Source organism: Hemiscyllium ocellatum, chromosome 16, assembly GCF_020745735.1.
Source record: "Hemiscyllium ocellatum isolate sHemOce1 chromosome 16, sHemOce1.pat.X.cur, whole genome shotgun sequence".
NCBI classification, from domain to species: domain Eukaryota; kingdom Metazoa; phylum Chordata; class Chondrichthyes; order Orectolobiformes; family Hemiscylliidae; genus Hemiscyllium; species Hemiscyllium ocellatum.
In genome coordinates, this window is record NC_083416.1 from 39,934,897 (window position 1) to 39,956,981 (window position 22,085).

Below are 22,085 nucleotides of genomic sequence, written 5' to 3' on the forward strand. Positions count from 1 at the left end.
CCCTTTACCATTATTAATACAAAAGGTAAATTATTGAGAATTTTCAAATAATTAAGAATTAGTTAAATGCATTTTTGAATACTGATTCTGTATCTCGTTGTTTCAGGAATTACATTTTGTAGTTGAGTATAGGTTTCATTAAAAAGTGATTGGCTTTCAGCATTGTTGCTGCAAAATTGATACTGGTTAATTACCTAAAAAGAAAAAAAATTCAGATTAAACCAATTGATATAAGTTGCATCCCTGATAATGGCTGATAAAAAGAATTGGCATTTGCAGACATTTTAGTTCCCTTTTGGAGTGATTTTTAAAAATAATTCTGACAATTCTAATCACATATCCCACAGGATTAGGAGGACCAATATTTTACCACACTAATCAGACTATGAAATAAATGAAATTAAAGTCAGCGGAAAATAGCACTTGCTCATTAAACACATTGAGAAAACATCCACTACAGAAGAGCTTTGTCAATGGTCTTTGAAGTCATCATTGTCCTCAAATGAAATTTCTCTGCTATCTTTCAGAGGCAACCTCTAAGACACATTCAAATGGTGGTCTCTGGGTCAGTATTGGAGTCTTTAAGAAACACTTTAACAACTGGACATATATTTTTAGGCAATACTTCAGTGCTAGATGCACTTTCAAAAGTTTATCTTTCAATTTAATCATGAAACTAAAGTTTGCCTATTGGTTCTCAGTTAAGGTTAAAGACCTTATGGAAAATTTTGCAGATAACTACAATGTCACCCTAGCCAATGTAAACACTCAACAACCATCAGGAGCAGAATGATTGTTTGTTCATTTTATTGCTGTTTGTGAGGCAGTGCCCTGGGGAAAATGGTTTCTGAATTCGCTGATACAATAATTGTCTGTAGTTTAGAGCAATAAGTTGTATGTGAACTACTTGAGAACCCATCTGGGAGAAATATTAGGTGACATATGAATACCTGTTTAGTCTTTCTTTATATTTCTTCTAATTTACTGCCCACAGATACACATGTAAAACTGAACAACTGACATTGCTTGGCATGGACTCTTTTTTTGATGCCCACTGAATAGCATAAACAGAACACGGGATACCTGATTTTACCATAATGTCTAATTTCTCAAAAATCAAGGCTCACACGTGCGAATTAGTATATGGCAATGGATATAATCATTTATAGTCTGCATGATAATGAAATAATTGTTGCGTGTGTGCGCATTTGTGAGAGAGAAAGAACGTGTGTATGAGAGAGGGTGTGCATGAGAGCGTGTGTTATTGTGTGTGCGCATGTGTGTACAGTGTAGTGGGGTCACCTGTAGTGTGACATGAATCAAAGATCCTGTTTAAGGGCATCCTCATGGATATTGAACTAGGCTATCAGCCTGTGCTCGGCAACTCTGCATTATTGCATAAATCTTAAACAGACCATTGTTCGCAGCAAACTGCCCAGCCTTCAGGACAACATCAACCACAACACCGTCCAACCCTGTCATGGCAACCAGTGCAAGAAATGTCAGTGTCAACATGGATACTACCATAACACCTGGAGTCATCACACACCCAGTATGCGGTAGGTACACATGTGACTCAGCCAACGTTGCCTATTGCACACACTGCAGGCAAGGATGCCCCGAGACATGGTACATTGGTGAGGCCAAGCAAATGCTACGACAGTGGATGAATGGATACTGCACAACAATTACCAGACAGGGATGACCCCACAGCCAGAGAACACTTCAGCAGTCAAGAACATTAGGCCTCGAGTGACCAACCTCCAAGGTGGACTTCAGGATATGCAAAAATGCAGACTGGCCGAATAGAGGCTGATGGCCAAGTTCAGTATCCATGAGGATAGCCTCAACCGGGATTTAAGTTTGTGCACACTACAGTTGACCCCACTACAGTATACATATATACACACAAACACACACACACTTGCACACACTCGCCCTCATGCACATGCCCTCTCAGGCATATACTCTATCACACTCGTGCACATATACACACTCACATGCTCTCTTCCTCTCTTTCCCTCTCTCTCACAGACACACACACACAAACACACACTCTCTCTTTTCCTCATACATACACACACATATAAAAGTCTACGGAGTGAATTTGCATTTGCAGTTACATTCTATTTTGTTCAAAAACCACACAATCTGGAGGCAGTCAGTCCATGTGACATTTAATAAATCCCTACTTTGCAAATAGAATCAATCTGACTCAAGGTTTGAATACAGGCAGATTCTAACCTCACACCTTTAACGTATTGTCTGAGCTGAGGTGGCACTTTATTTTATAAAACCTTAAGTTATTTTAGGAATGTGAATTCAAAGAAGTTCTGGGATTTACATATTAATAAATCAAAACCTGCAACCTATGATTAATGAGTATTTTGCATCAGTGTTTATTGTGGAAAAGGATATGGAAGATATAGAAATTAGTGAAATATATGGTGACACCTTGCAAAATATCCATATTGCAGAGGAGGAAGTTCTGGATGTCTTGAAATGCATAAAAGTGGATAAGTCCACAGGACCTGACCAGATGTACCCCAGAACTCTGTGGGAAGCTAGGAAAGTGATTGCTGGGTATCTTGCTGAGATATTTGTATCATTGATAGTCACAGGTGAGGTGCCGGAAGACTGGAGGTTGGCTAATGTGGGCCACTGTTTAAGAAGGGTGGTAAGGACAAGCCAGGGAACTATAGACCAGTGAGCCTGACCTCGGTGATGGGCAAGTTGTTGGAGGGAATCCTGAGGAACAGGATGTACATGTATTTGGAAAGGCAAGGACTGATTCGGGATAGTCAACATGGCTTTGTGTGTGGGAAATCACATCTCACAAACTTGATTGAGTTTTTTGAAGAAGTAACAAAGAGAAATGATGAGGGCAGAGGGGTAGATGTGTTCTATGTGGACTTCAGTAAGGCATTCGATAAGGTTCCCCATGGGAGACTGGTTAGCAAGGTTAGATCTCATGGAATGCAGGGAAAAGAAGCCATTTGGATACAGAACTGGCTCAAAGGTAGAAGACAGAGGGTGGTGGTGGAGGGTTGTTTTTCAGACTGGAGACCTGTGACCAGTGGAGTGCCACAAGGATCGATGCTGGGTCCTTTACTTTTAGTCATTTACTTGGATGCGAGCATAAGAGGTACAGTTAGTAAATTTGCAGATGACACCAAAATTGGAGGTGTAGTGGGCAGCGCTGAAGGTTACTTTAGATTACAACAGGATCTTGATCAGATGGGCCAATGGGCCGAGAAGTGGCAGATGGAGATTAATTCAGATAAATGCGAGATGTTGCATTTTGGGAAATCAAATCTTAGCAGGATTATACACTTAATGGTAAGGTCCAAGGGAGTGTTGCTGAACAAAGAGACCTTGGAGTGCAGGTTCAAAGCTCCTTGAAAGTGGAGTCGCAGGTTGATAGGATAGTGAAGAAGGCATTTGGTATGCTTTCCTTTATTGGTCAGAGTATTGAGTACAGAGGTTGGGAGGTCATGTTGCAGCTGTACTGGACATTGGTTAGGCCACTGTTGGAATATTGCATGCAATTCTGGTCTCCTTCCTATTGTAAAGAAGTTGTGAAACTTGAAAGGGTTCAGAAAAGATTTACAAGAATGTCGCCAGGGTTGGAGGATTTGAGCTATGGGGAAAAGCTGAACAGGTTTGGGCTGTTTTCCATGGAGTGTCGGAGGCTGAGGGGTGACTTATAGAGATTTACAAAACTATGAGGGGCATGGATAGGATAAATAAACAAAGTCTTTTCCCTGGGGTGGGGGAGTCCAGAACTAGAGGGCATAGATTTAGGCTGAGAGGGGAAAGATATAAAAGGGACCTAAGGGGTAACTTTTTCATGGAGAGGGTGGTATGTGTATGGAATGGGCTACCAGAGGAAGTGGTGGAGGCTGGTACAATGGCAATATTTAAAAGGCATTTGGATGGGTATATGATTAGGAAGGGTTTGGAGGGATATGGGCTGGGTGCTGGCAGGTGGGACGAGATTGGGTTGGAATACTGGTCGGCATGGACGGGTTGAACTGAAGGGTCTGTTTCCATGCTGTTCATCTCTATGACTCTATGACTCTATAAGTGTTAACAGCAATCTAAATTTGTTCAATGTATCCCACCAGTTGTAGGATACTTTGATTTTTTACTCAATATTCTGTGTCCTATGATCCTACCCCACTAACTACCTGATGAAGGTGCAATGCTATGAAAACTTGTCCTTCCAAATAAACCTGGCATTGTGTGGTTTTTAACTTTGTCCACCCCAGTTCAACGCCAGCTCCTCCACATCATGAATACCGAGAGCAATGTTTATAACAAAGAGAAGCATTTCATGCCTGTGCTTAACCTCTAGCCAAGCTATCTGTTTAAGTTCTATTCCATGACTCTATCCCATGAGCTTTAAACTTCTTTACTAACCTCATGAGAAACTTCATTAAACATTTTTTAAAATCAAATAAAGTTTATCTTTTGGATCTATCTTTATCAATAGCAAGCTTATGTGCTCAAGGACATATCTCTTAATGCACATATTCTTGAAATGCCCACTTAAAGTATCACAAGGAATGTACTTAGATATTTTGGGTCACTATCATTAGGATTTACTTGCCAATTAATATCAGGCTACTTTACACATTTTATTCCTTTCTTAAATATTAGTGTATACCCTTGCAAACCTTCAGCTCTTAGGTTTATAATTTGTGAAGGCAAATTACTTTGCTCCTGAATTTCAATAATGATAAGAGAATACATCTATAACACTTCATTGTTCATTGTTCATGGATAGTTCATTGTTCTATTGGTTACAGAACACAATTTTTATTAAGTTCTATACATGCCTGAATAATTTTCTTGCTTTTTACTACAATGACAATTTGTTCATAATCCTCCTTTGTGAAAGGAAACATACAGAATACATTTGCATTATTTACTTCACCATAAACATCTGCAATGGTACTCGGTTTGTGCTTAAGCAATTTCACTTATTCTTTCTTCCTGAAGCAACATGGTTTTTTAAAATCTTATTTGCTGCACTCTTAAATTTGACTCTTCCCCTTTACTTTTTATCTACTTTTTAAAAACAGCCTAAACTGTCCTTTATCATAATCCCAATTTTCTAATTTTTAGATATTCAAGGAAGCAAAAAAGACATTTTTGACATAAATTTTCACCCACAACTGTAGCTCAGATTTTACTTTGCTTTTATTAAGCTCAATATTTTATTCCCTTTTTAGTTATGGCCCACTTTCACAATTATTGTTACCTCGGACATTTCTCACAGCTCAGAGATACCCTCCTGTCAAACCATTATTGATTTGACTGCAAAATCAACTTAAACATTCCAAATGTCAATAAATATGAAGTGCTAAATAAACTTGGTGGGGTCATTTTTAACTTGATGAAACTGACACTAACTGATCAAGTCTAAACAAAATGTTCAAAAAGAATTCTGCTCCTGAAATTCATCAAGCGAGATTAACATTTTCCAAGAGTAGGGTTCATTTGAAGAACTGAATATGGTCCGTATCACATCCTTCCCACTTTTAAAATTGATGCATGTTTGGTTCCCTAATGCATAGCAGTACAAATATTTTGTGCAACGATACTTACTGGATTGCAGTTATATCAGATTGCAGTGCATAACTTCCTATAGTATAAATGTTGAAAGCATTAATAACAACTATTTTGTGAATTAGGTAGAAAAGCCTCAATCACAATAACCTTTGTAAAACAGATTCTGTTGAGATACTACTATTAAGCACATTGGAACATTGATTAAAATATTACCAATCAGCCAGTTGACCTGACTGATGTTATTCAGTTGAGTGGTGGCAGGACTTGCCCAGTGAATTTACATCACTGGTACATCTATGGTGAGGATAACCATTAGATGTATCTTAACATATTCTGTATATCAGAGACATGTGAGCAGGCTGTCACCTCCAATTCGTCTAATGCCACAAAGAACATGTATGGAGTCCATTACATTAGGCAGAGACCCTATTGAGCAATTGGTTAACCTAATTTGTGAATGTGCACATGGTCTTGTATTAATAACATTGAAGATGTTGGCCTACGACCCAAGATATGTGAGCTTCCAGAATTTAATATGAAACTTGGAAAATGAGGAAGAAGTGATGATTAGTGAGACTGCTGGTGATAATATTATATGCTAGCAATAAGAGTAATCTATTCAAGCTTGTGTTGCTTAGTGCTAACACTCTCACAGGTTGTTCAAAGTGAGTTCTGATGCATGCAAATTTACACAATGATTAGTGAACAGATGAAATACTCAAGGTTTACATGACATTCATGTCATCCTGATCAGAGGATTGACTTATGAACTGTCCCTGTCCATCTCCCTGACTAGCTTAGACACGGTTTTGCTCTGCATCCTCCTCTTCATCTCGTTCATCCTTTCATAAATTGTATTAATTTAGCATTTCACCCGCTTGAAGGTTCGAACTCCGCATAGGGCCACATGATGGAGAATGCAGCAAGCCACCTCAATGGATAAGAGCCTTGCAGGAATGTATTACAGGCACCACGTGACTGTACATAGTTCTTTGAAAGTTGTGTCACATGTAGACAGGGTGGTTAAGAAGGTATTTAGCTTGCTTGCCTTCACTTCTCAGGCCACTAAGTACAGGAGTTGTGACGTCATGTTGAAGTTGTGCGGGGCATTGGTGAGGCCACTTTTGGAGTACTGTGCACAGTTCTGGTTGCCGTCCTAGAGGAAGGATATTATTAAACTGGAGATGATTCAGAAAAATATTTACCAGGATATTGCTGGGACTGGAGGCTTTGAGAAATAAGGAGAAGCTGAATAGGGTGGGACTTGTTTAACTGGAGCATAAGAGGTTGAGGGGTGATCGGATAAAGATTTATAAAATCATGAGGGGCATAGATAAGGTGAATAGAAAAGGTTCTTTTCCTAGGGTGGGGGAGTTCAAAACTAGGGGGGGCATATTTTTAAGGAGAGAGGAGAACAATTTAAAAGGGACCTGAGGGGCAACTTTTTCACAGAAATGGTGGTTTGTATGTGGAACGAACTGCCGGAGGAAATGGTACATGCAGGTACAATTACAACATTTTAAATATATTTGTTCATGTACATGAATAGGAAAAGTTTGGAGGAATATGGACCAAAAGCAGGCAAGTGGGCTAGTTTAGTTTGGAAATGTTGGTTGGCATGGATGAGTTGGACTGAAGGGTCTGATTCCATGTTTTATGACTCAATGGCTCTATGATTGTTTCAGACACTGGAATTCCATCTTCAGCAGTGCCTTTGACCTGTTCGATGATTGTTCTCATGAGTAGATGGCTTCAAGTATCGTAACTCTGTATTTCCATCTGGAAGTCATGTAAAGTGTTGAGTAGAAAGGTTTTCAAGTGCTCTTGATCCCAAGAAAAATTTCATAAATTTACAGTAGTGACATGAAAACAATGCCACCTCTGAACTACTAGGCTGAAGGTATTGTGTTAGCTGACATGAAACTATGCACAAACAAGAAGTAAAGTTCTTATTATAATTGTATACCAACTTATTGAGAATTCAGACTGACCAATAACTGAGTGCTTTGATAAACATATGAGTGCAATCAATAAAGTTTTATGGGTTTATGAATCCAGCAATAGGGGCAAATCCTACTGCTTTTGTACCTGTGAGGCCCCACCTGCCTGTAACTGCATGTAGCAGCCAGCTCCTACAACTATGGTATCTGTAATCTTAGAGATTCAGAATGATCACTAAGTTCCACTCCTGAAATGAACGAGAGATAAATGACAAAATCTCAGCCCCACATGATAGAAACAGTGGTGAGTCAATTGGGAAAATATGGCAAGATTGGGAAAATGAGATTTTAATTTTAAGACAGAAAGAGTGATTTTCTACCCACATTTTGTATGTGAGACATAATACACTCGGACTGGTAAGAGGCTTGCTTGCACGTACTTATATTGCATTACGTTACTGCACTGTTACCTATTGTCACCTCCTTTACATGTCATTTGCTATTCTCCCATATGCCAGAGGAAACGTAAACAGCACAAATTCCTGCCAGATCCCTGAAGGTGTCACATGTGAAAAAGGCATATGCAATGCTTGCCTTCATTAGCTGGGGTGTTGAATATAAGAGCAAGGACGTCTTGTTACAACTTTATAATCATTGGTTAGGCCACCGATACTGTACACACTTGTGATTGTCATTCTATCAGAAAGGCATGATTGCATTGGAAAACATGCAGAGGATATTCACCAGAGTGTTTCCTGGAATGAGGTATGAGGAGAGACTGAATAGGTTGCTCTTTTTTATGGAACAGAGGAGGTTGAGGTGGGGTTGGGGCAGCTGGGTGGGGTTTGTGGTCTGCTTGAGTATACAAAATTATGAGAAGCATACACATAGCAGGTAGTGAGAGTCTATTCCCCATGTCAGATGTGTCTAAGGTCAGAGGGCATAAGTTTAGTGTGAAGAATAAGTGGTTTAGATGGAGTCAGAAGAATTTTGTTTTCACCCAGAGGGTGGTAAAAATATGGAATGTGCTGCCTGAGAGGGTGGCAAAGGCAGATACTTTCATAATATTTAAGAAGCATCTGGATTGGCACTTAAAATGCTACTGTAGACTATGGAAGGAAATGGAATGAATGTAGTATAGTGTTTGTGGGTCAGTATATATTTAATGGGTTGAAGGGTCTGTTTCTGCACTGTATGACTCTACAGCTTGATGACATTGAAATCAGAATAGATTCCTGGCAGCTACAGCTCACTGCTTGCTCTCTGTGACTGCAATCTTGCCAACAAACCCTGGCATCTAATGGCATGCTTGTAGGCAATGAACAGCTGTATTATCTGCCTACAAAGGTTGGCATCAAACAAGCACCAGCCTGGCCACATAATCACGGCACATTTTCGACTCATTTAGAATACAGTAATACAGTAGAGCCTTGTAGTGTATTTGTAGAGGTCCTGTTCTCTGGGTCAGAATGTCTGAGTTCAAGTTCCACCTGCCCTAGAGGTGTATCTGAACAAGTTGATTAAAAATATGTACAGCTGTCTACCATGGGATGGGTGACCTCTGTAGTTTGATTCTTGAAGCTGTAGTTACAATGATTGTTGATCAGACTGGCAATGATCTAAAGTAGCAATACATTCAGGAATTTATGTCTCCATTTCCACTGAAGAGACGCCCATGTCACTTATGTGCCCTCAGAGATTTTCCTTTCTTGTTTTCCTCCAACTGTGCATATCAATGAAGGGCTGGTCATAGCAGGCAGCAATTAACTTGATGTACAGGTGGGCTTTAATTATGGCATTAGTTGAAGAAATCCCAGAACATCCCAACAGTAGTGGATATTTTGCTGTTGACTCTACAAAAGCATGAGTGTGATGCCAAAGAGGTTTGGCACATAAATGAAGTGAACAGCGGAAAACTGCATGAGGTACCTCACCAAAGCTGATGGTATCTAAAGAAAGTTAAAGCTACAGTTACTTAAATAGCGACTAACATGGCATAGGTACCTAAGGGTCTAGATATATGAATCATTCAAATATCAGTTCAGGTACAGAAACTGATCAAGACATCAAATGAAATGTAAGGCTTCATATCTGCCAGAGTGGACCAGAAGGAGACTGAGGTTCCACTAAAAATTAGGATACAATACTTGGAAAGCACCTGGAGTATTGAGTGCAATTTTGGCCACTTTACCCTACAAAAGAAATATGGCCATTACCTGTATTCAAGGGTTAAACTACACAGAAAGACTCCATACTCAGTGCTTGCATTTTCATGGAATTTAAAAGATCAAGCAGAGATTGATTGATTTTTTTCTGATAGATAGGGGAATATGCAGGGTAGATACAGACAAAATTTCTCTGCAGATTGGGGCTTGTTTTGATCTTTATACAGACCTGAACACATCAAAAAAATTATTTAGAATTCCTGTGATTGAATGAAAGGATCACAAGATTTGAAATGATAAGTGTTTATAAACTTCTTTAATTGTTTATTTCAATTCTGAAATTGATAGATTTTTAGTCAACAGAACTGAGAGTTAAAATGAAAAGATGAGTTTGCAGGGTTAGATTGTCATAGCCTCATTGAATGGTGGGACAGGATTGATTAACTAAACAGACAAATTCCCATATTGCATCCTGCTATCTTGTCACTCAAATCTTTGCATTGAGTATTATCAATGAAATCAGACCACGTTTTGATATTTGTTCCCAGATGCAGAATTGTGGATCAGGAGCTCATTCATAATCCAGTGAAGCCTTTAATCAATATAAATAATTTCTGTTTCCCATAATATTTCTATATTTGCATGAGTTGGAATGCTTAGAAAACAACAAATAATCCCTTTTACAGTTACCCTACTTTCAAATATTTGTTATTCAAACTTTGTGAAAAAATCTATGAAGGAAAAAATATCAGCTCCTTTCATTTATAATGGAATAAATAGAGGTGGGCAAAGAAACTTACAGACTTTATGGATTGCTTTCATATTGCTGCCAGTTAAGGTTGATATCTTTGTCTCTTTGCTATAGCATTCTTCAAATAACTGCTCAAGACAATGCAATTCCTGGCTTCTACAAACAGTGTCATATCACATGGGGTGGCACGGTGGCTAGTACAGTTGACTCACAGCACCAAGGTTGTGGTTTCAATTCTGACCTCGGATGACTGTCTGTGTGGAGTTTGCATGTTCTGCTTGTGTCTGCATGGGTTTTCTCTGGGTGCTGTGGTTTCCTCCCACAGTCCAAAGATGTGCAGGTTAACTGGGTTGACCATATCTGTAGTGTCCAAGGAGGTATAGATTAGGTGGATTAGCAATGGGAAAATGCAGAGTTATGGGGATAGTATATGGACGTGAGTCTGGGTGGGATGTTCTTTGGAGAGTCATGTGGACTTATTGGGCCCAATGGCCTGTTTCAACACTGTAGGAATTAAATGTGATTAAGGCAGCACAAGATTTATAAAGCCCTCTGTCCTTCCAAGTATTTGGAAACAAAGGTATTGAATCTCAAAATTTGTCTAATGACAAGTTTCCACTTGCCTATTTTTGTGAAAAAGTACAAAAGTATAAGAATTGTTTAAAAATTATTAAGGTGGTAAGTCATATTAATAAATGTAAGTTTCTATTTGGAACGCAAACAAAATTTGAATAAAATATCATTACTTAAAATCTAGTAATTTTGATATTGAATTCATAATGATTGTATTACCTAGTATTTTCAATTCTCTTGGAATTTACTTTCTCACAGCCAATTTAACCTGCCTATCACAATATTGAAAAAAGGAGCAAGGCAAGACTATGGATCATACCCTAACACATACTGTCATATTAATGGTCAAGAACACTATATGGGATGTTATAATTACGCATCCAAAGTGAAAAAGGTCATAACAAGGAATCAATAAATAGTCAGAAACAGTTGGAAATGGTTCAACCTGGGAAAGTGTGAAGTGATTCACTTTGGAAGTTCAAAGTTGAATGCAGAATACAGGGTTAAAGGCAGGATTCTTGGCAGTGTGAAGGAAAAGAAGGATCTTGGGGTCCATGTCCATAGAACCTTCAAAGCTGTCACCCAAGTTGATAGGGCTGTCAAGAAAGCATATGTAACGTTGGTTTTCATTTGCAGTAGGATTCAGTTTAAGAGCTGTGAGATTATGCTGCAGCTCTCTAGAGCCCTGGTCAGACCACATTTGGAATATTGTGTTCAGTTCTGGTCATTTCATTGAAGGAAGGACATGGAATCTTTACAGAGGGTGTAGGAAAGATTTACCAGGATGCTGTCTGGACTGGATAGCATGTCTTATGATGAAAAGTAAAGGGACCTAGGACTTTTCTCATTGGAATGAAGAAGGGTGAGAAGTGACTTGAGAGGTATACAAGATGATTAGAGGTGTAGATAGAGTGGGTAGCCAGAGGCTTTTTCCCAGGGTGGAAATGGCTATCACAAGGGAGCATAATTTTAAGGTGATCGGAAGAAAATTTAGGGGTGATGTCAGAGGTAGGTTCTTTACACAGAGAGTGGTGGGTGTGTGGAATGTACTGCCAGCAGTGGTAGTAGAGTCAGATACATTAGGAGCATTTAAGTGAGTCTTGGAAGATAGTACAATGTATGGTATGTAGGCTAGTCTGATCTTAGAGTAGGATTAAAGGTCAGCACAACATTGAAGGTCGAAGGGCCTGTACTATGCTGTACTGTTCTGTTTTCTATGTTATTAATCTGCTGGAGTTCTTTGAATAATTAGCCAAACTAATAAATGGGAGCTACACTGAAAATATATTGATTCAGTGTTTTAAAAAAGCATGTAGAAGGATAATGTTCAAGATAAAATCTTTAAACGGTTAAAATTCACATAATCATGACCAGGTTAAGTAATTACATTGATGACAGACTTAACGATAAGAAGTACAAAGTGATGATAAACTTAAAAAAAAACTGCCTGGGAAGCAGGGGGTTTCTAGAGAGCTCTGTTCTTGCTATCCTTGCCAATCAAACTGCAGTTTTTGTAATGATTAGGTGGATACAAACATTAAATCCTGAGATCCTATTACTAAGATCAGTTTGTATTAAATGTAAAGGTTTATCATCAATTATGGTGATCAATACAAGTAATTTTGCATTCAATTTCCATGAGGTTTGTGAGGTTGCTCATGACTAATGGACAGTTTAAATAGCTGCTAAGCCTGCCCTGCTAAGTTATTGTATTAACGTCAGCAAAAAATTAAAAGTGCTGATTTTAACAGAACAAGGTTTCTAAAGGGTTCTGTCATTTATTCCTAAATGCAGACTGATCAAATTGGTCACTCCAACTGTATTCGACTGTATTTTTTTATTTAAGTCACTAGATTATATGAACGGGTTAAAACAAAAAGATAAGCAAAGTTAGAGAAAATCTGGAGAAATTAAGCAGATATCGTAAGATGTTATAAATTGATTTAATTAAAAGTGAATGCAATGCACATTTGAAAAAAATGCATGAATTTGTAAATTGAAAGCATTATCTATACTGAAACATGGATGACATAAGAAAAGCGACTGATCAATCACAGTTTTTGATGTGTAGCTGTATTCACTAAAGCTAATCCGACATGTGGTGGATCTCATGGGTATTTGACTAGAAAGGGCAATAGGTTACCCAAACTAGTACAGATCATTTGTGAGGCCATAGTCAAATACTGTGCAATTTTGGACACCCTACCTTCAAAAAGAGAGATGCATTGAGAGGATTCAGAGAAGAGCAACAAGGATGATTCCAGAACATAGAGCAAAATCACCTGATGCTGTGTTGATTAACTCCTTCAAGAAAAGAAATCAAAAAATCTTGATAAATATTTAGTTGGGAACAAGAATGAAGTTTACAGGAATCGCTATGGACTGAAATGGTCAAATATTCCATGGCATATGATAGGTCTTATCACCGTTGGGTCTGTGGCTTGTTGTTTTAGAGGACAGTGATCTGTCCTTGTACAGAGAATATAAAAAGGTATGAGGAATCAGTAATGCAGAAACCCAACACTGGACATAAAATAGTTGAGGCAGAATTCACACCAGGGTAGACTTTACAAGACTCGCAACAGGAACAGGCTCAGTGAACTGATGGGTCTTTGCTCATTCTATTCTATTCTTTTCTATTCATTCTATTCTGCTTATTCTATTCTTTCTGACTGTATCTACTACCTACCTAATCTTTGGACTGTGATGTGTTTCAGGAGGCCAACATCTTCCTGGCTATTGTTTATACTACTGCTTGATAAATAAATCAGAAAGAGTATTAAGATAGTAGAAGACAGTCATCTAATTATAATTAAGAACACTAAATCACTCCAGAGATACCCTGATCTTAAAGAAAATTTTACAGTTATTAATGTGTTCTTGATTAGTTTTAAAGAAAATATTCAATGTGAGGATGTCAAGCCATATGTTTATTTTTGTGCATTTAAATCTGACAATCATTGTTGAAGTATAATACTGTTGAGCTATGTAGTATTATAATAGGAATCATATTTTTAACATTGCAAGTATTTAAATATGATTGTCGGCTGCCAAACATTCAACTATATACAAAGGGAAAAAATTCTATTTTACCAGTACTGTCACAACTCGCAGAGTCACTCCTTCCATACTATTTTCCAGTTTTTGATCGACAAGAGAACCATTCAATCCATTGGTTGGACTCCAAAGTCCTAGCTATATGGGGAATACAAACATGGTTTATTAAAATAATGCAATTAACTTTAATTACGGCATAATTGTACTATTTTACTTCCCCAAAGATCCATGTTTCTCACAGCTCATTATATCAATGTGAAGACACTGAAGCTGTAATTAATGTAACTACCTTCTAAAAGTATAAAATTTCAATCAATCTTGGACCTGTTACAATACATTGAAGAATACACATGGATGTTATAAGGACTGAAGCAGAAGGTGGCACACCAGAGTTGTTCTACTATTGAAATGATGGTATGTTTAATTGCTAGCCTAGCCCTTTAAAGCCACTTAATTATTATTACTGTGACCTGACACATTTTGAGAGGTTAATTAATTCGTTTTTCCCTTTTTCAAAGTAATTTTGAAAACACTCCCAGTTGATGGTCAGGACCTTCAGCTGTCCTGTTAAATCTATTCCAAGATTTATGAATACGATATTTAAGCTAATTAATGCAAGTGGGACAGTTTGAAATATTTTGGTCAGCTTAGTTATAATATTTTAATAGCCTAAAGCTGCCCAAACGTTTAAAGTACTTGCTGTGCCTCTTTGGGGGGTGGCGTTTTCAATTATGATAGACCAACTATGCCCCATAAAAATGCTTATTCCTTACTTCTAATTCTAAACAGTAAAAATCAAAATTTTCACTTGGGCATAGCAGGAAGGGAGGGATCGTGCCAGTTGTCTTGAGTACTGATGTAACTTCTGCAGTTGAGTGTACTTGAATAGTTCGTGCTATTTCCTGGACAAGCAAGTACTCCAGATTGTAAGCTCAAAAGATTGGTTGGGGTCATGAGTTGGTGGAAGATGAAAAGAAATAGCAGGCATTTGCAGACCCTAGACAACCTGCTATATCCAATGCTTTTGCATATGTGACAAGAAATAGATGGGGTCAGATTGTCTGCACAGCATCACAAGAAGTGTAGCAAACAGCATTAGTCATATCCCCTGTGAAGTGACTGATGTTCCTATGGTTTTCAATATGTTAGTTCACATAATATATACCACAGACACCTAGGTCTGTATTAACACTAATATGTGGACATTTACCAACAACTAAATATGGACATTAATATCTCAGCCTTACTTATACAGTCTAGGTGTTACATATAATAAACTTGTTATTACACATCTCTAGAGCAGATGGGACTCAAACCCAGACATCCTTGTCTAGAGGGAGTCTTTAGATTTTTTTTCAAAACTGACATTTCAAAAGATTTGATAGGTGTAGAAGATCAATTTTATTTGCCTTTCAGCTAGCTTCAGTAAAATCACATTCTGTACCTTGGCATTGACATCTGCCTTCAAATTGGTCAACACTTTCATCTAACCTTCGGTATTATAACATTAATTCAAACCTTGGAATTTTAAAGGATTCTTCTAGGGCTTGCACAATGTTGGCTGGATGTTGCTGTCAACATTCAAAATGCTGGAAAGTTTAACTCTTCTTCCCAAAGTGATAGGAAGTTGGACAGACTGTCTGTCCTTGTAGTCTGTCAGTCTAAAGGGTTAAGATTCAGTCTGTCTTTGAATAATTCAGACAGTAAATGAATGGACTGTCATTCTATGTTTAGTTATTTGCTTTTCATCATAAACTGTGTTGTTTTGTGCAGATGAAACATGGCAATTTATAAAATTTACTTCAAGACCAGTTGGCTTCTCTTCTCATTTTGTTTCTTGCTGTAGTTGAACAAAGAACAAAGTAAATTCCAGCACAGGAACATTCCCTTTGGCCTTTCTGCACCGATCCAGATCCTCTGTCTAAACCTTATGTCTATTTTCCAAGGATCTGTATCCTTCTGCTCCCTGTCCATTCATGTATCTGCCTTGATACATCTTAAATGATGCTATCATGCCCACTAGGAGAAAGTGAGGACTGCAGATGTCGGTGACCAGAGTTGAGAGTGTGGTGCTGGAAAAGCACAGCAGGTCAGGCAGCATCCGAGGAGAAGGAGAATCAACATTTCGGGCAAAAGCACTTCAATTGGAATAAGGCCTCATTCCTGATGAAGGGCTTTTGCCCAAAACATCGATTCTTCTTCTCCGTGGATCCTGCCTGCCCTGCTGTGCTTTTCCAGCACCATGTTATCGTATCCGTCTCTACCACCTCTGCTGGCAATGTGTTCCAGGTACCCACCACTCTGCACAAAGAACTTCCCACACATATTTCCCTTAAACTCTTCCCACTCACTTTGAATTTATGACCCCTAGTAATTGAATCCCCCACTCTGGGGAAAAAAAACTTCTTGCTATTCACCCTATCTATACCTCTCATGATTTTATAGACACTCCCCTCAACCTCCATCTTCCTAATGAAAATAATCCTAATCTACTCAACCTCTCTTTATAGCTAGTACCCTCCATATCAGGCAACATCCTGCTGAACCAAAGTCTTATACAACTGTAACATGACCTGCCAACTCTTGTACTCAATACCATCCGATGGAGGGAAGCATGCCATATGTTTTGAAAGTAGCAACTTTGTGTTTTTAGGTAGTGATCATGGCAAAAGAAAAGTGAGTAGTGACAACGTGTGTAACTTGCTTTGGTTTATGCTACATTTTCCAGGAGTAAAATGCCAAAATCAAATATGTCTTGACACAATTAAAAGCTTTTTTAAAATATTGAAAATATATTATATCGAGTTGTTTCCCTTCAGTTTTGTTCCAGGACCACTTTAGCAGGTTAGAGCTGTCCTTCTCCTGTTTTTAAATTGGGTCAGCTACAGACCATTTTTTAAAGAGAGAGAGGGAAACAATTTTTTCTTGTTTTGGTATGGTTGTGGATTTTAATCGTTACCAGTAAGCGCTTCAACTTTAAAAGCAGGTATCTGATAGGTGATTGGTAACTGTTGAAATCTTACTTCAGCTTTCAGGATCCATTTGCTGTCACTATCTTCCAGTACGTATTTGCTGCTACTTTGCTGCTACTGTAATGTCTTTGTGTTTGTTAATTTGATAGTCTACGTCATATATAGCACAATGTATTGGTTTCATATTAAAACAGATAATTGGAACTTTATTAACAATAAACCATGTACACTAATATTACATCTCAGATTCAGATTTAGTCTAGGTTAAATGTTTACTTAGACTGCTAATATATTATATCCAATTGACTGGCTGATTAACTGAATAAATACGATCCAACTGAATATACAGAGTTTAAGGTAGGACCTCTTACATTACAGCATCACATATCATGATGTCAGCTAGCTATCTTAAAAGTATCCTGAGACCTGTCCAATAATACAACAGTGAACCCTTTTCACAAGAAGGTCATATAAAAACATTATTCATCTAGCACATACATTCTTGCCATCAGCAGTTATGAAAAAGATCAGATTGAAATGAATAATTTACTTTTCATATACTGGCATCAAGAGGAAGCACAATTAGGAAGAAGCAGTTGGCATCCATACTCTATGAATTATACTCAAGCAACTTTATTGGAGGCTCCTTTGAAAAGAGTGAATGAATGAGACTTTGTGAGTTTTGAGCACAGTGAATGTACTGTGTATGATGATATCTCTGTGGAGACAAGGATGAAATTGTACAGAGAAGTGCTAATACACTGGTCAGCTGTGGAATTCAGGAGAAGTGTCCCTGTGTAAAAACAAGATTATCTTTTGCAACTGGTTATGGGTTGTCTTCCACAACCCATGAATTATTTATAGAAAAAACAAGAAATAGAAGCAGGAGTAGGTCATTCAGCCCTTCAATGTTGTATCACAATTCAAGAAAATCAGGCTGATTTTCCCTAGATCTCAACTCTTCTTTTGAACCCTCTCCCAAATCCCTGATATTTCAAATATTCATCTATCTTCTCTTTAATTACATTCCCATGATCGAGTCTCCATAGCTCTCTGGTGTAGATTATTCCAGCCATTCACTGCCCTCTGAGAGAACAACTTCCTTTGCTTCTGCATTTTAAACGATTGTCCACTTATTCTGTAACTAGGTAGCCTAGTTTGATAACTCCTACTAGTGTAAACAGCTTGTCAACATTTACCTTGTCAAGCCTCCTTAGAATCTTATCTCGCAAAAAAGATAACCTCTTCTTCTAGACACAATTACAAAAAGCATGTTTAGCTGTTCTTGATAATTCAAAAACTTCATCCAAGGAATCAGCTTAGTAAATCTCTTTTGAACTGCCTTTAATGCCAGTAGATTTTTTTCTTAAGTGCAGGGAGCAAAACTGTACACAGAACTCTAGATGCAGCCTCACCACACTCAGAATTGTTGTGACAAGAACCCCTCACAATAAAAGCTAAAATTGTATTTGGCTTTTTCATTACTTGCTGCACCTGCATGCTCATGTTTCTTTTGTTATTGCATAAGAACACCCAGATCCCTCTACACTGTACTATTTTATGGAGTCTTTTTATTTTTAAATAATAGTTTGCCTTTTGATTCTTCCTACCAAAGTGCATGATCTCATCATTTCCTATGTTAAAGGGATGGCATGGTGGCTCAGTGGTTAGCACTGCAGCCTCAGAGCACCAGGGTCCCAGGTTCAACTCCAGCCTTGGGCGACAGTGTGTGGAGTTTACATATTCCCCCCGTGTCTGCATGGGTTTCCTCTGGGTGCTCTGGTTTCCTCCCACAGTCCAAAGATGTGCAGGCCAGGTGAGTTGGCCATGCTAAGTTGCCCATAGTGTTAGGTGCATTAGTCAGAGAGAAATGGGTCTGGGTGGGTTACTCTTTGGAGGGTTGGTGTGGGGTTGTTGGGCCGAAGGGCCTATTTCCACACTGTGGGGAATCTAATCTAAACTCCATCTGTCAAGATTTTGCCCACTCACTTGACCTAACTCTATCCATTTGAAGATTTCTTATGTCCACATTACAACATGCCCTCCCAGCTATTTTTATATAATTAGTAAATCTTGATACATTACACTTTGGCCTCCTCTGCTAAGTGACAATTATTTGCTATCTATATTAGAGATGCTAGGAAGGACTGATTGTTACGACACCGAAACCCATTATTCCTGGCTCTCTCATGTCCATATGGTAAGCAAACCTCTATCAATTTAAAACATTATTCTCAACATTTTGAGCTCCTATCTAGTCAAATAATCTTTAATATGGCACCTTGTCATATACTTTTGGGAAATCCAAATACATGCATATGCCAGTTCCCCATTATCAACTGTAATTGGTAAATCCTCAAAGAACCCCAGCAAACTCGTCAAACATGATTCCCCTTCACAAAACCATGACATCTCCATTGTTTGTATTAGCTTTGCTAAATATCATGATATTTCTTCCTTAATAATAAACCTTAGCAATTGCCCAACAACACAGTGGCTAACTGGTTTATAGTTTCCTGCTTTTGACCTTCCTCCATTCCTACACAGGGGAGTCACATTTGTGGTTTTCCAAACTTCTGAGTTCTGAAATATTTTGACCAATGCTTCCACCATATCTCCTTTAAATTTGTCAAATACTTTGTCTGTAGTGACAGAATGTTACAAGATCTTTTCTCCCATTAGCACCTTGCTTATCTGCTATCTTTGGGATGTTTCTCATGTCTTCTATGATGAAGACCAATGAGAAATATTCATTTAAACTATCTGCCATTTCCTTATTTCCATTATTAATTTTCCAGTTACACCCTTCAGTAGTCCCATGCTTACTTTTACTGCAGTCTTTTTTATTATGTACCCTTAGAAGTTACTGTTGTTTTTTTTTATTGTTTGTCAATTTATTTTCTAAATTAAATTTTCCCTCTTTTTCAACTTTTTTAGTTTCCTCTACTCATCCCTAAAAAAACTTCCAATCCTCTGGATTTGTCAATCATGAATGGTTCATTCTTCACACTGAGTCCTCATTTTTGACTGGAATAAATTGTTTGCTGATCATTATGAGTTGCTGACTTAAATGACTGCGGTTGCTGTTCCACTGAGTTTCCCCTTGATTCTTTTTCCCAGCCCAGTTTAGGCAATTCTTTGCTCATACCTCTGTAAGTGCCTTTATTAAATTGAGGTCACTGGTTGAGAGCTGAGTTAAACTTCTTCAAACTACATTTGAAATTTAGAGTTGTGATCACTTCCCTAGAGGATTCTTAAGTACAAAATCTCTTATTAATCCCATTTCTTTAGACATCTTTAGATATAATGTTCCTGGGTCTGCCTTTTCCTGGGAGGGTTCTCCAACATACTACTTGAAGAACAAATTGTGACATACCCTACAAATTTGACTTCCATGTTAAGTTTTCCCATGTGATTTCTCCAGTCAATATGTGGATTAAAAGCACCCCAGTTATGCCCATCTTACACGTCCCCATTATTTCCCAAATTATATTTTGCTCAAATGAGAGGCAGCTTTTCAACGGCCTATAAAAAACTCCCTCATGTCAATTACTTTCTTTGCTATTCCTTATTTTCACCTAAACCAATTCTACTTTATGATGAATTGCACTTCTATCACTCCTCAGTAATAAATCTAATCTACCTCCTTTTTCTTTTGTCTTCTTTTCTGAAACATTAAATTCCCTTGAATATTGAGTTCCCAGTTTTGGTAACCCTGTTAACACATCTCTGTAAAAGCTATCAAGTCAAATTCATTTATTTCTTTTTGTGCCATCAACTCACCTATCTTGTGTGCACTCAGATAAGAGCCTTAAGTATTGACATTTTGCCATTATTAGTTGCACTGGTTATAATTTTGATTACATTCTTGTATACAGATTTTCTTCTGTCACCCTCCTGTCACCTTCTTCACTACCCTGCACCTCTGTTCTTTCATTTCTTTTGATTCTTTTTAAAGTTCCCCTTATATGAACCGTACAGCTTCTACTAATTAGTTTAAAGTCCCAACCTAGTTATACATTTTGCCAAGACACTGGCCTTAGCATAGTTTAAATGAAACAAATCCCAATGGAAGAGCCTCCTCTTTCCCCAGTAATTATGCCAGTGCCCTTTGAATCGGAACCCATTTATCCCATACTGACCTTTGAGCAATACATATAGTCTCTGTGCCCATTTGCACCTTTGTGTCTCTGCTTTTTAATGTAGCCCTCATAATCCCTCAGGTGAACCTTTATTCCTTGTCCTACTGTATTATTGGTACCTACACTGTCATACAACTGTTTCCTGCCACTACCACATGAAATGTTCTCTCCAGCCCAGAAGTATCCTGAGTCTTTCCACCAGGACTGTATTTACTGTACAGAGCTGTATCTAATCCCTAAATCCCACATTACTATTATGCTTCTTTGTTCTTCCATCACTTGAAAGATACTCTGGACCACGGTGCTATGGTCAGTTCACTCAGCCTCCCTGTAGTCCATTCCTTCATCCACATCAGGAACAAGAACCTTACACTAGATAAGGGGCATAGCTGAGGCTTCTCAAAAGTTAAATTCCTCTGTTGTCCTTTGCAGTGTCCCTGAGGTGTCTGTAAGCTAATGTTGTAGCAATCAATAAACAAATACAACCCTGAAATCCAAGTGCAACCACGTTGCAGGGAGCTGATAGTTCAACGTTCAGAAGAGAAGCCTGCAAATTGCAAACAGAATTGTGATTCTGGTGAATGCATGGATCATGCTATACAGAACAACCTCGATTATCCAAACGAGATGGGCAGGGATTTTGTTTGGATAACTGATTGTTCGGATAACTGATTTTGCTGCAAAGGTAGAGATAGAGGACAAAGAAAGGTTGTCCATGCTGCACACAGATCAGGATAATTAATGTCAGGAAACAAAACAAAAAACAAGCGCTAGGCAGGATTCACACACAGGAGAAGGTGAGGGCTGCAGATGCTGGAGATCAGAGCTGAAAATGTGTTGCTGGAAAAGCACAGAACGTCAGGCAGCATCCAAGGAGCAGGAGAATTGACGTTTCAGGCATGAGCCCT

General features: G+C 38.3%; 1 protein-coding gene across 1 annotated transcript in view; it reads right to left on the reverse strand.

Moving 5' to 3' along the window:
• LOC132823558 (glutamate receptor ionotropic, delta-2-like) overlaps nt 1–22,085 on the reverse strand; it is a 536,033-nt gene that overhangs the window by 153,894 nt on the left and 360,054 nt on the right. The window contains exon 9 of the mRNA XM_060837503.1: nt 14,100–14,201. Coding sequence (XP_060693486.1) covers nt 14,100–14,201 — 102 coding nt within the window. The remainder of the gene's footprint in view (nt 1–14,099; nt 14,202–22,085) is intronic.